At 48.0% G+C, this 17,452-nt stretch overlaps 5 protein-coding genes and 2 non-coding genes across 7 annotated transcripts; 2 read left to right on the top strand and 5 right to left on the bottom strand.

Moving 5' to 3' along the window:
• Positions 1-444: 444 nt before the first annotated feature.
• FPOAC1_010490 (uncharacterized protein) lies at positions 445-6,311 on the top strand (the record flags this gene model as incomplete). The annotated part of the gene is made up of 3 exons (XM_044854879.1): positions 445-455; positions 509-526; positions 656-6,311. 3 exons carry the CDS (start codon positions 445-447, stop codon positions 6,309-6,311), a joined length of 5,685 nt encoding a protein of 1,894 aa, XP_044702192.1.
• A 633-nt stretch (positions 6,312-6,944) lies between these two features.
• FPOAC1_010489 (uncharacterized protein) lies at positions 6,945-10,166 on the bottom strand (the record flags this gene model as incomplete). Its single annotated transcript, XM_044854878.1, has 1 exon — positions 6,945-10,166. One exon carries the CDS (start codon positions 10,164-10,166, stop codon positions 6,945-6,947), a length of 3,222 nt encoding a protein of 1,073 aa, XP_044702191.1.
• A 1,003-nt stretch (positions 10,167-11,169) lies between these two features.
• On the bottom strand, positions 11,170-11,259 carry FPOAC1_010488. Its single transcript has one exon. It is a non-coding gene; the product is annotated as a tRNA-Val (tRNA).
• A 564-nt stretch (positions 11,260-11,823) lies between these two features.
• On the bottom strand, positions 11,824-11,895 carry FPOAC1_010487. Its single transcript has one exon. It is a non-coding gene; the product is annotated as a tRNA-Gln (tRNA).
• Positions 11,896-13,209: 1,314 nt separating this feature from the next.
• FPOAC1_010486 (uncharacterized protein) lies at positions 13,210-15,001 on the top strand (the record flags this gene model as incomplete). Its single annotated transcript, XM_044854877.1, has 8 exons — positions 13,210-13,332; positions 13,401-13,490; positions 13,547-13,646; positions 13,702-13,873; positions 13,902-14,204; positions 14,246-14,464; positions 14,613-14,841; positions 14,900-15,001. 8 exons carry the CDS (start codon positions 13,210-13,212, stop codon positions 14,999-15,001), a joined length of 1,338 nt encoding a protein of 445 aa, XP_044702190.1.
• A 950-nt stretch (positions 15,002-15,951) lies between these two features.
• Positions 15,952-16,305, bottom strand: FPOAC1_010485 (uncharacterized protein; the record flags this gene model as incomplete). The annotated part of the gene is made up of 2 exons (XM_044854876.1): positions 15,952-16,216; positions 16,247-16,305. The coding sequence occupies 2 exons, from the start codon at positions 16,303-16,305 to the stop codon at positions 15,952-15,954; spliced, it is 324 nt and encodes a 107-aa protein (XP_044702189.1).
• A 338-nt stretch (positions 16,306-16,643) lies between these two features.
• On the bottom strand, positions 16,644-17,012 carry FPOAC1_010484 (uncharacterized protein; the record flags this gene model as incomplete). The annotated part of the gene is made up of 1 exon (XM_044854875.1): positions 16,644-17,012. The coding sequence occupies one exon, from the start codon at positions 17,010-17,012 to the stop codon at positions 16,644-16,646; it is 369 nt and encodes a 122-aa protein (XP_044702188.1).
• Between the last annotated feature and the right edge of the window lie 440 nt (positions 17,013-17,452).

Here is a 17,452-nt window from a genome sequence, read left to right as displayed (position 1 = left end):
GATGATCCCTTGATATGGATTTCCCCACACTTGATCAGGCTGCGTCATGCATGATTCGCTACCTTTCTTAAATTGTTTCTTAAAATGTCGGCACTTCTCGATATTCCGTTGTCATCCTTTTCAATCTTCCCTATCATAGTACTCCAACACTTGCTTTGCCCGGGAGGCGCTTGCTGAACCAGCTTGCCCACCTATCTTTTTGGTCTTGTATTCCGGATGCATGCATCTCACTCCCGGCGACCCACTATATCCTGTCACGTCGCGCTACACGGTCCCGTCGCGCTGGATAGCACATTGACACAGCTTTTTATGTCACCAACTCTAGTTGATGACCTGATATAAAATTTCACACATTTCAGCTGATCTTCAAAACTGACATTTGCCCCGCAGCGAGCGAGATGTCCTGATACGCGCTTATAATATCACCCCCATCTAATACACACAATGGCTTCGAGGTGAGCTTCCCCACATTCTCAACTACTATCATGACATACTGATTTTTTTATAGACTCGACAGATTAGTCACGTAAGTATACATGTCTTATTATCCTCACGGTTGGTGAACGCAAGGCTGTGGATTCGTCCTTAAGTACCTCTACCGTTCAACAATTTCACTATATATACAAGTATGAAAAGATGACTAACACCTTTCTAGTATCCTTGAAACAGGGAGCACGAGATTAATCCGTGATACTGCCGTTAACCAACTTGCTGATTGGCAAAAACAACATCCTGATGAACTTTTCAACCTTCTCTCTCGTGTTGTGCCCTACCTGAGACACAAGGAATGGGAGACACGGAGAACCGCTGCTTCTGCTATCGGTAAGATTGCCGAGTATGCCCCTATCTATGATCCAAATCTTGGAGATGCACCTGCAGAGCCCAAGAAAGAGGAAGATACCCCTGAAAACGGACAAATCAAAAAGGAGGAAGAGGATGAGGCGAAGACAATACCTCAAGATGACGGTTTCTTCAAATTGGAATCACTCGATGTCGAGATGATTCTAAGATACGGCAGGGAACTATTACGTGGTGGAGGTATTGAGTACGGATTAGCGGCACTTGACCCTCAAGCACGACTGGCACACCAGAAGAAGACGCTCGCCGGGCGGTTAGGTCTGCTTGGAAGGAAGTACGAAGACGAGGAGATCGCATACACAGGCGGTGACAATCTGGCCGCGCCTGGGACTCCGATGGACGCCACAAATGGCCATGGACACAATCGTGCCGATGGGGCAGGCGGACAATCTCACGCCCCTGAAGAGTCCCAGCTAAGTTCTCGTCAACTCAACGTGCTTAAGCGAAAACGCAAGAGAGAGGCCATGAAGGCATCCCAGGGCAAAGGTGGATTTGGAGACCTGTCTGTCAGACGTTCAATGACATCAGGTTCCGAGAATATAGCGGATGACGCGCCAATGCCCGACGGAGAAGCTAAGAAGAACAGCAAAGTGAACGACTACTTTAATCTCGAACGCCCCGCCGATGTCGACGAGGAAACCAAAGTCGTAAGCGAATTCAAGGGACCTGTAATTCCCATCAAGTCCGAAATCGAAGCCGAAGACACCATGGAAGGTGCTGAGTGGCCATACGACCGACTGTGCGATTTTCTCAAGGTTGATCTGTTCGACTCCTCTTGGGAAACCCGACACGGAGCTGCTATGGGTCTCCGTGAGGTTATTCGAGTTCATGGTGCAGGCGCTGGCAGACGTCGCAACAAATCAAAGGAGGAGAATGATGCGCTCAACCGAAAATGGCTCGATGATATGGCCTGCCGTTTGTGCTGTGTACTGATGCTAGATCGCTTCACCGATTACAGCTCCGACACCTCTGTGGCACCTATCCGGGAGACAATTGGCCAGTCTCTTGGATCCGTCTTGAAGCATCTCCCTTCATCATCTGTTTACAGCACTTTCACAATCCTCTACAGAATGGTGATGCAAGAAGACCTCAAACTTGAACGACCAGTCTGGTCCGTGTGCCATGGCGGTATGATTGGTCTCAGATACGTCGTTGCAGTGAGGAAGGATCTTCTACTCCAAGACAGCGATATGATCGACGGCATCATAAAGACTGTCATGAAAGGATTGGGAGATATGGATGATGATGTCCGTTCTGTCAGTGCTGCCACGTTAATCCCCATGGCCAAGGAGTTTGTGACTTTGCGACCCGCAAAGCTTGATGGCCTCGTAAACATAATATGGGAAAGTCTGTCAAATCTTGGTGATGACCTTAGTGCCAGCACTGGTCGTATTATGGACCTCCTTGCTACACTTTGCGGTTTCCCCGAGGTTCTCGATGCCATGAAAGCATCGGCAGCACAAGATGAGGAACGGTCCTTCACCTTGCTCGTTCCTAGACTCTACCCCTTCCTACGCCATACCATTACGTCAGTGCGCGTAGCTGTCTTGAAAGCTTTGTCGACCTTTGCCAAACTAGATGCAGAGACTTCGCAGGGTTGGCTTAATGGAAGAATACTGCGATTAATCTTTCAGAACATCATCGTTGAAAGGGACAGGGAAGCGCTCAACATGTCCTTGGAGTTATGGGTGTCGCTTGTTGAAAGTCTGGCTACCAAACCTGCTGTCCTGGCAGACGAATTCGCCGCTCACATTGACCCCATGATGCAGCTGACCTTGCATCCCATCGGCGTTTCAAGGAACCCGATCCCCATGAACGCCTCCCTGTTCCAAAAACCCTCTGGTGGCACTTATACTATGCCTGGCGCAATTCAACACACACCTCGCAAGCCATCATCACCCGATGGTTCTGACCGCGCTCCCAAACGCCGTCGAAAGTCCACCAAGGTTGACGAGACTCCTACAACTAGCCTGACTCATGATGTCGACGGCCACATGATGCAGGGAGATGTCGATCTTGTTGGTATGGATGTGCTGATTCGCTCTCGTGTATCAGCTGCGCAGGCCATGGGCTTCATCATGTCCCGAGTCCCTTCAGCCAGCTTGGACGATTACGATGCATTGTTGATTCCTGGACTGGGTTCTGCATTCTCCTCAAGTCAGATGACAGCATGCGCGGTTATCGACGAGTATGCCAAAAACAGCCAGGCTCTTGGTGATTCTCCTCGTTACCTTGAAAACCTTCAACGCATCATCGATTCTGAGCGACCAGCGGCGTACAGAGATCTCGTAAATTTCATCCAGCGAGTTCGTACGCAATGCCAGCAACTGATCCACCTCTTCCGCGACCATGGCAAAGTCTCACACAGCAAGCTTCCGACACTACCTGTCGTGGTTCAAGGAGAAGCGGAGGCTGGCCCGAATGCCTTTTCCATTACGATAGCCGACAAGTGCATCGGCGATGATTACGAGAGGCTGAATAAGGCGATGCCGCCGGGTCAGCGCATGATTGCCAGCCAACAGCTATCCGAAGCCCGCAACATGACCATGTTGGCTATCGAAGAAGCCAAGGCTGCCAAGGCGGCTCGTGATATTCGTGTCAAGGCAGCGGCAGCATGCGCCATGGTCGGTATGAAGGTACTACCCAAAAAGCCCAGTCCTCTAATCAAGGGCATCATGGACTCTGTCAAGACGGAAGAGAACCAGCAACTGCAAGTTCGCTCAGCCGATACTATCGCAAGACTCGTGCAATTGTTTACCGAGAAGGGCCGAAAGGGACCAGCAGACAAGGTTGTTTCGAATCTGGTCAAGTTCTCCTGCGTCGAAGTTGCAGAAACACCCGAATTTCCCGTCCATGCCCGCAAGACCGACTGCGTGTTGTCCATGCAAAAGGAGGAAGATCGTGTCGATCATCCAGATGCTGCTAAATGGGCGCGCGAAGCCAAGGCCGCTCGTGTTACTAGACGAGGTGCAAAAGAAGCCCTGGAGATACTCTCCAGAACTTATGGCGCCAGCCTACTCGAAACTGTTCCAAGCCTCCGCACATTCATGGAAGAGCCTCTGGTCAGGGCCTTTTCCGATACCTTGCCTGCAGAAGCGAAGGACCCTGAGCAGACTTTTGGACAAGAGATTGTCGATGCCATGTCTGTTATTCGTACAATGACCCCAACGCTCGACAAGGCTTTGCAACCTTTTATCATACAAATGATGCCTCTAGTCATCAAAGCACTTCATTCGGAGCTCTCGGTCTTCCGATACATGGCTGCCAAATGTATGGCTACCATTTGCAGCGTCATGACCGTTGAAGGTATGACTGCACTTGTCGAGAAGGTTCTACCATCAATCAACAACCCTGTCGACCTCAACTTCCGACAAGGTGCAATCGAGGCTATCTACCATTTGATTGCTGTGATGGGAGATGCTATCTTACCATACGTCATCTTCCTGATTGTACCGGTTCTGGGACGAATGAGCGACTCAGACAACGAAATCCGTCTTATTGCAACGACATCCTTTGCCACCCTGGTGAAACTAGTTCCCCTTGAGGCTGGAATTCCGGACCCGCCAGGCCTGTCCGAAGAGTTGCTGAAGGGAAGAGACCGCGAGAGAACATTTATCGCACAGCTTCTGGACCCGAAGAAGGTGGAGCAATTCCAAATTCCCGTTGCCATCAAGGCCGAGTTGCGATCATACCAGCAGGAAGGTGTCAACTGGCTTAATTTCCTCAACAAGTACCACCTCCACGGCATTCTCTGTGATGACATGGGTCTAGGCAAAACGTTGCAGACACTTTGCATCGTAGCAAGTGATCACCACCAGCGTGCTGAGGAATTCGCCAAGACACAGGCACCTGACGTCCGAAAAATGCCGTCTCTTATTGTTTGTCCGCCCACGCTTTCGGGACATTGGCAGCAAGAAATCAAGACATATGCACCGTTCCTGAGCGTCACCGCATATGTCGGGCCACCTGCAGAGAGAAAGGCCCTCAAAGACAGACTTGGTGAAACTGACATCGTGGTCACATCCTATGATGTTTGCCGTAACGATTCTGAAATCCTGGGCCAGCATAGCTGGAATTATGTCGTACTGGACGAGGGTCATTTGATCAAGAACCCGAAGGCTAAGATCACGCAGGCTGTCAAGAGGTTAGCTAGTAACCATCGTCTCATTCTCACAGGTACTCCTATTCAGAACAATGTCTTGGAATTATGGTCCCTGTTTGACTTTTTGATGCCTGGTTTCCTGGGTGCTGAGAAGGTCTTTTTGGACCGCTTCGCGAAACCTATTGCTGCAAGTCGATTCAGCAAAGCCTCATCTAAAGAGCAGGAAGCAGGTGCTTTGGCTATTGAGGCACTTCACAAACAGGTCCTGCCGTTCTTGCTGCGTCGTCTCAAGGAAGAAGTCTTGAACGATCTCCCACCGAAGATCTTGCAGAACTACTACTGCGACTTGAGTGACCTGCAACAGAAGCTATTTGAGGACTTTACAAGGAAACAAGGCAAGAAGATCCAGGCGGAGGCGGGCAGAGAAGACAAGGAAGCCAAGCAACACATTTTCCAGGCGCTGCAGTACATGCGCAAGCTGTGCAACTCTCCTGCTATGGTGATGAAGCCCGGAAGTAGCCTCTACGACGACACACAGAAAATTCTTGCCAAGCAGGGAACCTCGATTGAAGACGCACAGCATGCGCCCAAGCTTACCGCATTGCGTGATCTTTTGGTGGATTGTGGTATTGGTGTTGAAGGCAGCGACGCAAACGACCCTCTTTACCAACCGATCAAGCCCCATCGCGCACTCATCTTCTGTCAAATGAAGGAAATGCTCGACATGGTACAGAACAAGGTTCTGAAGGAGTTGTTGCCCTCAGTGTCACACCTCCGACTTGACGGTTCTGTTGAAGCCAACAAGAGACAAGATATTGTCAACAAGTTCAATAGCGACCCGTCCTATGATGTGCTCTTGTTGACCACTAGCGTTGGAGGTCTCGGTTTGAACTTGACAGGTGCTGACACGGTTATCTTTGTTGAGCATGACTGGAACCCCCAGAAAGATCTCCAGGCTATGGATCGAGCCCATCGTATTGGACAGAAGAAGGTCGTTAACGTGTACCGACTCATCACTCGTGGAACTCTGGAGGAGAAGATTCTGAACCTCCAAAGATTCAAGATTGACGTTGCATCAACTGTCGTGAATCAACAGAACGCTGGCCTCTCGACAATGGACACGGACCAAATCCTGGATCTGTTCAATGTCGGCGATGCAGCACCAAATCTTTTGGCTGACAAGGAGAAGAGCAATATCGATGGGAGGGAGGAAGACATGGTCGATATTGAAACCGGTGACGTACGTGCACCAGGAAAGAAGGCGTGGCTGGACGATTTGGGAGAGCTTTGGGACAACAAGCAGTACGAGGAGAGTTTCGACCTGGACGACTTTATGAAAACAATGTCGTAAACAGGAAGAGCGAGTGCGTTGGAAGTTTGTAGCGGAGCGTGAATGACGAATTTTGGACGAGACGTGGAACATGCTAGAATACGGTGTTTTGGAACCCGTCGATAACTTTGTGTACAACAGCCTAGATCGTACATTTAGCGAAGGCGTACGTTTGCTTATGGAATGACTATGAAGAATAAGGTATAATTTCGGTCTATCAATGATTGCTATAATGTGTCTGTTTATCCTTTAAATCTTGCAGTTCACCAAGTGATGTTTGTGTAGTCCCTCACTATGGGCTGTAGTCCATCCAGGAGACGAGAAAGACTGTGAATACCATGCCTTCGGGTACCAGGAATATTAGCTGCTAAAGCATAAGAGACGAAGCTAGCAAATTAGTTTATGCTGTTTAGATCAGGGTCTTGTGTTGTTTATTCTTGAAGCTTGATCTTGGCATCAAGGTTTTTGACTCTCAAACCGATAAAGCACATCATATTCTCTAGCTAGCTGAATACGTGAACCAGAACCTTTCATCCCATAATGCCATGTGACTGGTTTGCACCAGAGCCAATCCCAACCCAAATACAAGATACATTTTGTACATTTCGTTGCATCATAAACGCCAACACCGCGCTAACCGAGTGTCTTGTTTCCTCAACCAAGTAGAACCGCGACCTCGTCCTTAGCCTGTGCCTCCCAAGTCTTGAGCAAGATCTGTCCAACACCTCGTCGATATGCAATATCTCCAATCCGCTCGATCCAGAGAACATTGACGAAATCAACCATACCATCCGCGTCCATGTGCTCCTCGAATTTGTCGGTATCAAAGACATGTGAGCCTCGACGTTCAGTGGCAATAGAAATACAAATAAATTCGAGTCGTTCTTCACCATCATAGTTTGAGGATTGGATGCCTAACCAGGCATCGTGAGCACGGAATTGGCCCGCCCATCGGTTGGCCTTGTTCCAAATTGTACCCACGGCGAGAGGCGGGTTGGGTCGCTCGCGATGAGCGAGGGTAGTATGGAACTCGATGTCGAAGAAACCAGAAGTTGTTCGGAACGATAGCAATGGCCCGGGGTAGGCTTGCTCACCTACGGCAGGCTCATAACCACCGCTTTCGGCAGGGTCTCCAACAGGGACAGGATACTTGAACAGCGCAGTCTCGTCGCTATCATGGACATAATGTGAGCCACTTCGAGACCATCCCATCGGTAACTCTGTGTTGGGGACACGGCGACTCCTGAGGTTATTATACTGAAGACCGGTGTTCATGAGAGGCACAGTTGAAGCACGGTCCGTCAAGCTCCAAGAAACAGTAGGCCTGATCCTAAAGGCGTGCGCAGATCGGTATCGTTTCGATTCTTGGCCACGTTTTCCGGTCCGAGCCTCTTCCACGTAATCCGCAGCTGCTCTCCACAAGGTCACGTCGACAGGGATGTTGTCAAACCACCAACCCATCCAAGACCACGACGGGAGGAAGGGCGGGCGTGAGAGAGCTCTTCTTCTGATGGAAGCATGAGGTCGCCAAAGAAGAGCAATGTCTAGAAACATGACAGGCATGCCATAGATGAAACCACCAGGGAATGAACGAGAAAGAACATGAGTAATTCCTGAAAACGCAGGCAGAGTATCGTCGACTAGTGTCAACTTGCGAGCGCTATATTCCATGACATATCGAGCATACTCGTCAAGATCAGGCCAACGCGGATGTTGGAACGCCAAAACAGCATCGGGAATAGTACCGACACAGTCTTGGCGGCCTCCTCGGAGCTTCTTCATGACACTGTTTGGGCTTCCTTGCCAGGTCTCGCAGTGGCATTCCCAGGTTACCGAGTCCTCGAAGAAGAAGACCGAGCGTCGAGAGTAGATGCGCTCGACAAGCGTCCAACCTCTGGTATACCAAGATGAAGCTGCTACAAGCTCTTGATGAGTGCGGCCAGTGGTACGAATACCTCGTGTTGCTCGCTTTGGGTCAAGAGAAGGCAGTCCAGTATGAATGTCTCCAGAAGCTGCCACAATAACGAGGTAGGCATTGGCAAAGACATATGCCATATGTTTGGTGTGGTCCTCCATTTCTTCCCGGTTATCCTGAGTGATACAGATCCGGTCAATCCAGATATGCCGAATACCCAGCTTCTTCGCAAGCCACATAGCGTCCAGATAAGTCTGAGGCATATCAAGATTCGGCAGACGATCCTCAAAAACTGCAAGGTTAGACTTGAGTAGCTGCATATATTCTTGCGGCTCATTACGATGAGATCCGTTGACATAACTGAGAGCTACGTAACGATCTTTGGGTGTAGCTTTAACCAGGCGACGATCGACAACATCGATGAGCCAAGTAGGACGCCAAGTTGGAACATCAGACTCGGAAGAAACGGCACAGTGGTGGTGGTGCTCAGCGTTACAAGCATCAAGCCACTCTCGAATACGAGTAACCGGGCTGCCTTTTGTAACAGCGGTAGATGCGCGGCGCTGAACTGAGGCTGCTGCTGCTGGCATGGGGATCTCCTTCTCTTTGTCACCACCACGAGCTGCTCTAAAAGATCCGAGGAGACGGCCTGTAATACTGTTTCGCTTACTGGCAGATGGAGGATGCTCTCGGGGTTCTCGAGCTACTCGTGGAGGTATGCGACTATCGCGACGTCTGTCTCTGTCGATATCCCGATCTTTGAGTCTGTCTCTGCCGTTGATGTGGTCCCTTCCAACGTCATGTCGGCTGTCTCTCGGATCATCGTAATCTCTGTCTTTACCATAGTCGCGACTATCTCTTCTGCCATCCAGAGATCTATCGCGACTATCCCTTCTGTCGTCGAATTGTCTGGTACGATCTCGGTCTCGTCTGTCATCTGGAGATCTGTCCCGGCTATCTCTTCTATCATCGAGTGGTCTATTGCGATCACGGTCCCTTCTATCTTCGGGCGATCTATCGCGACTGTCTCTTGGGTCATCCAGAGGTCTGTTGCGATCCTGGTATCTTTTGTCATCGGGTGATCTGTCGCGACTGTCCCGTCTGTCGTCCAGGGGTCTCCGGTCCTTCTTGTCGAGTAAACTATCGTAACTGTCTTTTCGATTGTTAAGTGGTTTGCTGCGGTCCCGGTCTTTTCTATCGTCTGGCGACCTGTCGCGGCTGTCCCTCCTGTCGTCCAATGGCTTCCGGTCCTTTTTGTCGAGTAAACTATCGTAACTGTCTTTTGGGTTGTTCAGCGGCTTTCGGTCCCTCTTGTCCAGTAAACTGTCGTAGCTATCCTTTCGGTTGTTCAATGGTTTCCGGTCTCTCTTATCTGGTGAGCTGTCATAGCTGTCCCGTCGGCTGTTTAGTGGTCTCCGGTCCTTTTTGTCGGGCGAACTGTCGTAGCTATCCATTCGATTGTTTAGAGGCTTGTTGCGATCTCGATCTCTCCTTTCATCTGGTGATTTGTCGCGAGTATCTCTCCCGTCATTTAATGGTTTGTTGCGGTCTCCTCGCCTGCCGTCTGGAGAGTTGTCTCGACTATCTTTTATGTTATCCATTGGTTTGATGCGGTCTCTTTTATCGTCAAGTGGCTTGGTAGGCTCTCTTTCTTTTTTGTCATTCAAAGGTCTGTCGCGAATCTTCTCCTTCTCTCGTTCTCGCTCCTTGTCCCTTTCTTTGTCCCGTTCAACATCACGGTCAATGTCGCGATCGATGTCTCTGTCCAGATCTCTCTCCATGTCGCGGTATTGATCTCTTTCCTTGTCTCTTTCTCTGTCCCTCACGCGGTCTCTCTCGCGATCCCTCTGCAATTCTTTCTCTTTTTCTCGGCCCTTGTCGCGGTCGATAGGGCGTTCGCGATTGCGCTCTGGCTCCGGAGAGCTGTCGCGAGAATCATATGAGGGGCTGCGGTCTGGCATTGTCGGTCAGGGCCGCAGGCCTACAGCAAGTGCGCAGAATGAATCTCGGGGTGGCGCATGCCAAATTGATTGTCGCGATACTGTCAGCAAGGTAATAACGATATTGTAAAAAATATTTAAAAGTATTTGGATTGGTACAGCTCATGTTGATGCCCGAGAATGGGGTCATCGTCACTGTAGAAGTCGGTCAAAGCCCCTCAGCTTTCGCGGCCTGGGTGTACAGTGATGTGGTCTAATTGGCTCGTCAATCCTAGCTACCTACAAGCAACAGTCAGACAACGTCATTTTGTTGGTAGCTTAGATCGGAGCTAGTAAATTGATTGAGCTGGTTGAGCTGGCGGTCTAAGATCCATGTAGGACTTACCCCATAGACAGGAGATGACGATGAATTAAAACCTAAGGTTAGGATAGAGAACAATAAATTTGCAAATAACTAGTCTAACTTTAGGTATATATCTCTCAGTCATCGTGGCCATCAGTTAGTATATTGACCCCGGAGTACCTACCACGTAGTTTAAACTACAGTGTGATTTGATTTCCTGGTATTTGGTGAAAACTAATGTATCATGGATAATATATAGTAATCCAAGGGTTTCTCAGAAACTATCAACTAAATTCATATTCTGTCCTTTGACCTTTGTCAATACGGTGAGGGCTTGTGATGTCCATACTAGATAATTGCAGTACGCCACTTGTCTCACACTTTCGGTGTAACACCAATTACCTTTGTAAGGCGGATCAAACTCATTCTCATTAAAGGGATTTTGAAAAGAGGAAAGCAACAGGACGGAAGAGACGCGAAGATACGACAAGGGAAGCAAGCTTGTCATGAATGAGGTGGAGTGCGTGTGGTTGTTATAACATTTCGGACTATAACAGAGCTGACGATCTCTTACCTATTGTCTCCTATAGCTAATGCTTGAATTAAAACTCCCTTCAAAAAAGAGAGGCCCTACGGTCTACCGTGTGTCGTACTTATGCCACACCGGCAAAAGATTAAGCAAGGTCGAACCGGGGTTCGAACCCGAGACCTTTCGCGGACACTGCGCATTCGCATGTGAGGCGAACGTGATAGCCACTACACCATTCGACCCTGAGCTTTTATTATTAAAAGGAGGACAAATGTTAAAATCTATGAGGCATTTTCGAAGTTGATTCTCAGATATCACGCCAGGCCGAAAACAATCTAGCTCACGGTTAGTGATCGGCCCGACGTATGGGGCCGCCAATCCACCCACTCTCATTCGCCAGGTCCAACTCTATTTCTATGTTCATTTTGAAAAGGAAGGCACTTAACGACAACAGGGCATCAAATAAATAAACTACACTGAAGTATTATATACATTACTAGAGGAAAAAGAAGCAATAGTAGAGCTAATCAGCAGTATCTTTTCAATAAACAAGGTTACCTTATGAATTTTATTTATATATTATACTATGGGTCCTTAGCTGCAGGGTAGAGACAGTTCGAAGATACCGCATAATAATCCAAGTATTATACCCACACAGCCTGCGTCCCATTGATTATCTAGTAAGTATACTGCTATTGAATATATCTGTCCTGAAAAGGATGGCTCGGAAATCCTTTCAGCTTTGTCTATGGAAAATGGCGTCTACAGCAAAAACTCTAACTCCATCAGTTGGAGGCGCAAAAGAAAGGTCTCGGAGGGAGTCGAACCCTCGCTGGCGGAATCAGAATCCGCAGTCATAACCGTTAGACCACGAAACCTTAGTCTAGCCGTTTTTATGGCTTGTTGATGTGTGGATTGTTGGAAAATGGGCTGATATTGTGCTCTATGGAGGATTCCTGATGCTGGCGAAGAGATTTCACGCTATATTGCAGAGGCCCACTTCGGCTGACAGGTGGGGCTACTCCTACATCCTCTCTCATTCGCCAGAAAAAAAAAACGGCTCTTGGCTTTCGTGGTGATTTCAAAGTCTACTTTTATACCAACTTCATCCGTCACTCTGTAACTAGCTGTGATGATATAATAAATATAGTTCATGCGATCAAGCTATTAGACTTTGAGGAACACCCGCATCAAATATTTCATGTGAAAGATCTATTCTTATACCGGCACAAGTGCTATGATATCTGTTTGCCTTACACTTCCTCTCCCTTTTATGTAAACAAACCAGGACATTTTCAGAGCTGACAATAACAATGTATTAATGTATGGAATGCAGAAGCTCAAATGTATATAAAAAACCTAGATGCAACTAATATAAACAATAGAATCCAACTCTTTTTTCTCGCACTGCTGTAGGTTATTACCATCAACAGCACCCCATTGCTTTATCCTACTTCACATCTCCCACTTTCTAACTTGGAACTTTCACCTTCTACTCTCCCTCAGCATTATAATTTCCAACTCTTACTTCAGTCCCTGATCACTATATGTAGAAATCAGCACGATGTTGATCTGACTTTCGCATCCTTCTATGCTCTGCTATTTTTGTGATACTGTTTAAACACAACATGGACTATTTCTCGCGCCTTTAACGAGTCTTGGTACTTTTCTGAGACGTTTGTTGTGGCTCTTGGGGGAATAGGGCATCTCTTCACTTTGCTGCAAAGCTACTTCGCCAACTGCTGCCACCCGCCAGCCAGCATATCACTTGCTTTAGTACCAGTTTGTGCCAGCTTTTCACTGCTGCCTATCTTTACTTACGTCACCCAAGAGAAAATTTTCTTTGTTTACTCTCATCTTTCACCAACACCGACAAGCATATTCTGCACTCACATCTACACACACCTTACTCTACTCAAAGCATCTACCAACAACCACATCCTGCACGCACACCTACACGAAACCCACCCATGTACGATCCGACTGGGAAAGGGCATAGATCGGGTGAACACCCTCAAGTAGAGTTCAGGCACAACTATCGAAGTGACGACGTTACAACATACGAAATTACCTACATGTAATATACGGAGTGAGTTCATTTATTCCAGTAGCCTATATAAAAAGCATCAAGATCACTGACACCTTAGAATTCTCAGGCATCTGCCACTCAGCTAGGCAAAGCTTTATTCAAGATGTCTACTGAGTTACCCGCCGAGATATCTGCTAAAGATATTGGCCCAGATGGAGATAATATTGGCCAGCTCAATGGACAAGATAGCAACTTCAGCTTGGATTCTTGCAAACATCAGAGAGCGGTTGGGTACGAGCCCTCGTCGATCTGAACGATGATATCCTTCCTGGATTTGCTGATAAGACAATCCAGCGTCTTGGCCTCGGTCCTCATAAAGGCCTTCATACCCGGGTTAAAATCGACATGGGGCTATGCGTCAAGCCAACTATCACTGTGCAATTTGTCATTCGAAATCTTCAAATGCGCATGCATTTGCAATGCTGATCATTCCAATGCAGAGTGTCCTTGATAAACCCTATATCGCGGACGTCAACAACATCGACGAAGCACCTTTGCTACCCCTCATGACTCACGAGCAAATGAACCTCGAGGGGCTTGGTGATTCTACAACGCTAGCTGACCCATTCCCGTCAATCGTGTCAGCAGGCCATAGAGCGTATTCGCACACTGCGAGTCGATATTGCAGCTAAAGACCTTATCGTCTCCAAGATGGAGTCATTGCGACGAGAACGAGATACTCGCCCGGAAGCTCTGTGTAACATTGCAGATGCCCTCTTACAGCGTCTGGACTTTAAGCCTTTGTCTAAGCTGTCCATCCGATTCTGGTTTTTTGCTGAGTCCACATCCCAACAGGCAGGCTTTGCAAAACATCGGTGCATATGTCCAGCCTTATGCGGCGATGCTTGTCAAAACACGCAAGAACAGCTATGCCGATTTATCCTATGGGAACTTTGTTATGGAGAATTTGCAACATCCCGAAAAACCAGTTTCCTCTAGCAAATCTTCGTGGATGCCGAACATCAGACAGATTCAGTTTTGGGAGGCAGTGGAGGAGATCGCAATGCAAGACGAGCTTGCTGCAAAGCTATGGGATACGTCGACATCCCCTAAACCATCTATGCTAAAGTCGCATATGCTGCTCGGCCAATTTCCAATGTTGCTATTTCCGCCGAGCAACTCAATAACATCAAGTCTAGCCTCCTCAAGAGTCTTCGCCATGGAGAGACGAAGGGCATTATGGCAGAACGGCGTACCCAAGAACAACATCTCGACAAGGCTGTTCTAGATGGCAAGGAGGATAAGGAAGAGAGCCTCCGAAAGAAGCTGGGTAACATCAAGGACAACGTCAACTTGAAATTTGCAGCATCAGTTATCTTCTCGTTGATTTCAGAAGCGAGTGCTGAAGCAGTCGCGGAGTACCCATAGTGGGTACCAGAAAAAATGATCTCCTAAGTCTTAGGCTACAAAAATAAATAGTCTAAGAGATATAGTCTAAGGATCATAAAGTGGACCACTAATTTCATCTCTTTTGCTTCCAGCGGCCAATTTTTCTGATACCCCGAGGTACCCCAAGAAGCCGCAGAATGTACAACTTGCTGCCACTGCCCAGCAACTTGCCATCACCTTGCGCCAACAAGATGGCGAGTCAGACATTGAATGGGGAGACCGTATCCGCGAGTGGGTTCGTAAGAACGGTCGTGGATGGAAGAATGCCACAGGGTATGGCGAATCGTTTCGCACGATTCGACGCCAGCTCCTACCCGGTTCTTCTGCCAATGTGGCTCTTTGCGAGGTTCGTACTGCTACGCAGTCAAACTGGCCGATTGGTTTAAAGCGGTTCGCCAGTCAAGATCAAGATTCCCTGTGTCACCATCAAAGGTGCCGCCAATGAGTTTCTAGCCAACATCTGCCAGCCTGAAAAGGACAAATCAGCCAAGACAGCCTATGTTTAGGGTTGGTTGATGTGCGTACGGCAGATAGCTTACTATTACACTCAGCTTCTGTTTTTATTATCGATCTTGTATGTACAGGTCGGCAAGGCTTTACTGATAATGCAGACCGTGTAGCAGCCATGCTTACCAGAGCTGAGCTGGCTACTATTACCTTGGGCCGAAAGAAGGCTATCCCAGAGAACTCGCGTTTGGGGAGCTACATTGAGTTCCTTAAACAACGCGACGCTGTTTACTCGCTCGGGGAGGCTAAAACGAGGCCCCGGTGGAATGTATGATGCACCCGGTGTATTAACCCGGGGCATCTCGCCCACCATTGCAAACCACCCCATTGTCGTACTTGAAATGAACGACATGCTACCCGACACTGTCCTCGAGCAGACGAGAATGTCATTTCCGAGTTTACCGCTGACCCTATCACGCCCGATGATGGAGTCTCACGAGATATATATCGCAACTGGGATTAGTAAACAACAGCAAGGCATGCGCGCAGGCACTATAGACAATGCATATCAACACAGAGCTGCCTTTGATGTACCTGTCTAAATTAGACTAGTGAGATCTATTGATGTTTGTTTGTAAGCCATCTTCTATAGACATTCCGAATAAACATAAAGACACAACTGCAACAACTGACTGGCTCTACAGGCCATCTCCACCCTTGTTACATTTCTTCTCATGACCTGAAATGCGGGAAGATAGTGTATAGCTAAAATTGTATACAGGAAAGTTTTAGTATTATATAACAAAATGGCTAGCTAGAGCATAACTTCCACCATTTATATAGCCAGGTAGGAGAAAGCTTAGACAAGTAGCAGTATATTTGTAGATATTGATTGCTGCAAAATAGTTGACAAAAGTGTCACCATCAGCTAACCAAGGGACTGAAGGGGCATTCTCGGTAATTCTTGTAAAGCTTGGGTTAAGGTTGGACAGAACGGCGGTCGTGTTAGTCAAGGTCGCTGTGACTTCTTGAAAGTCGTAAATGCCGAGTTATCCGAGTTGCGCAAGATTTGCTCTTCAGATGAATTCTGAATAGCAGACAGGTTAAATGCCATCAGGTCAGACCCAACCAACTTAGAAGAGGCATCATCAACTGAGAAACTCTCAGCAATGTCAGGTCGAGTGGCATATTCTTCATGCTGTTTGGCTAGTTGGGATTTGAGATGCTTAGCAATCACCCTGCGCTTCTTCTTGTCTTTGGGGTTGACATTGGTTCTTTTCATGCGACTTGAAAGCTCGGCTTACTTGCACAGCCGGATATTCCCGACCATCATAGTCGAAATTGTCAGGCTCTTGACAGCCATCGCCATCATATTGCAGTTCTTGTGGGTTCCATGGAGCCTACCAGACAACGTACTGCTTGAAGAAGAAGGAGGTAAGCTTCTTCTTGTCCATTGATGACAGGGAGATATTTTCCTAGCTCATTCTGGTGGTAGCTGGAAGTCCCATATAAAAGTTCCAGCGTTGTCGTTGAAAGTGGATTTGATAACACCACTGAGTTCTTCTTTAGGAACAGGATCGTGTCCAATGCCAATGGCAACGGAGAATTTCACCACTAAACCAATTACACGGTGAATCGAGTTTGTCAAAACTCCTTGTGGTTGTTGGGCTCCAGAATGTTGAAAGTGAAGATAACGAATAATCACCTCGAAACTTGTAGCTCAATCTTGATCGCCTCATCGGTTTCGTCAAGGTTAATGTAGTCCCTCCATCTTCGAATATTCTCTTCGTTAATGAGAAAAAATATGTTGGAGGTTGAATTGAACCAGCGAACAAGCTCGATGCACTGATCATGGATTTGAGACCAGTTGGTGTATGCAGTATCCCACTTGACACCTTTAGGAGCAAAGGACTCCCTGATAGGGATAGTGTCTGGCGTCTTCACCTGGTTGTTGGTTCCAAACTTGGCTTCTTGAGCACGCAAAGACGGGTTTGTATGGTCCATTGTCATACCATACAGCGCGCTGGGTTGTCCACGTCGGGTAGTGCCATTGAGTTGTAACAACAGCATTTAGAAGCCCAGACAGCTTCAATAGCGTGCGGACATCAATTTTTTCGTCGGACAGTTCCGCAAGCTGACCAGAGAACTTTGCCCATGCTCGACCAATTTCGTTGTCGTGATGCCCAGTTGTCATTGACATAGACAAAGTCTCTGATGGGGTGAAGGGATGTCGCGCGCCAGAGTTGATTCAGTTGGCAGTGGCTGATGAAGTCTCTTAGCGGTGCAAGATACTCCCATGCAGGCAGTTCAATACAGCGGCTTAGGAGAATCTCGGACCAAGTGGCGGACTGGCCGTGCGGGATGTTAAGGTAAGCGGCGACCTCGTGGGAGTCCTGTGAGAGAGATGACTGGTCGGGTTCATTCTCCTAGAAAGCCTGCTCCTCGTCTTCGTCCTCCTCGTCTTCATCTTCATCCATCTCAGCGGCGACTACACTCTCAAGAAATGTTGT

This window comes from Fusarium poae, chromosome 4, assembly GCF_019609905.1.
Source record: "Fusarium poae strain DAOMC 252244 chromosome 4, whole genome shotgun sequence".
NCBI lineage: Eukaryota > Fungi > Ascomycota > Sordariomycetes > Hypocreales > Nectriaceae > Fusarium > Fusarium poae.
The sequence above is the reverse complement of the archived record's forward strand: the minus strand, read 5'-3'. Positions and strand labels throughout refer to the sequence as shown.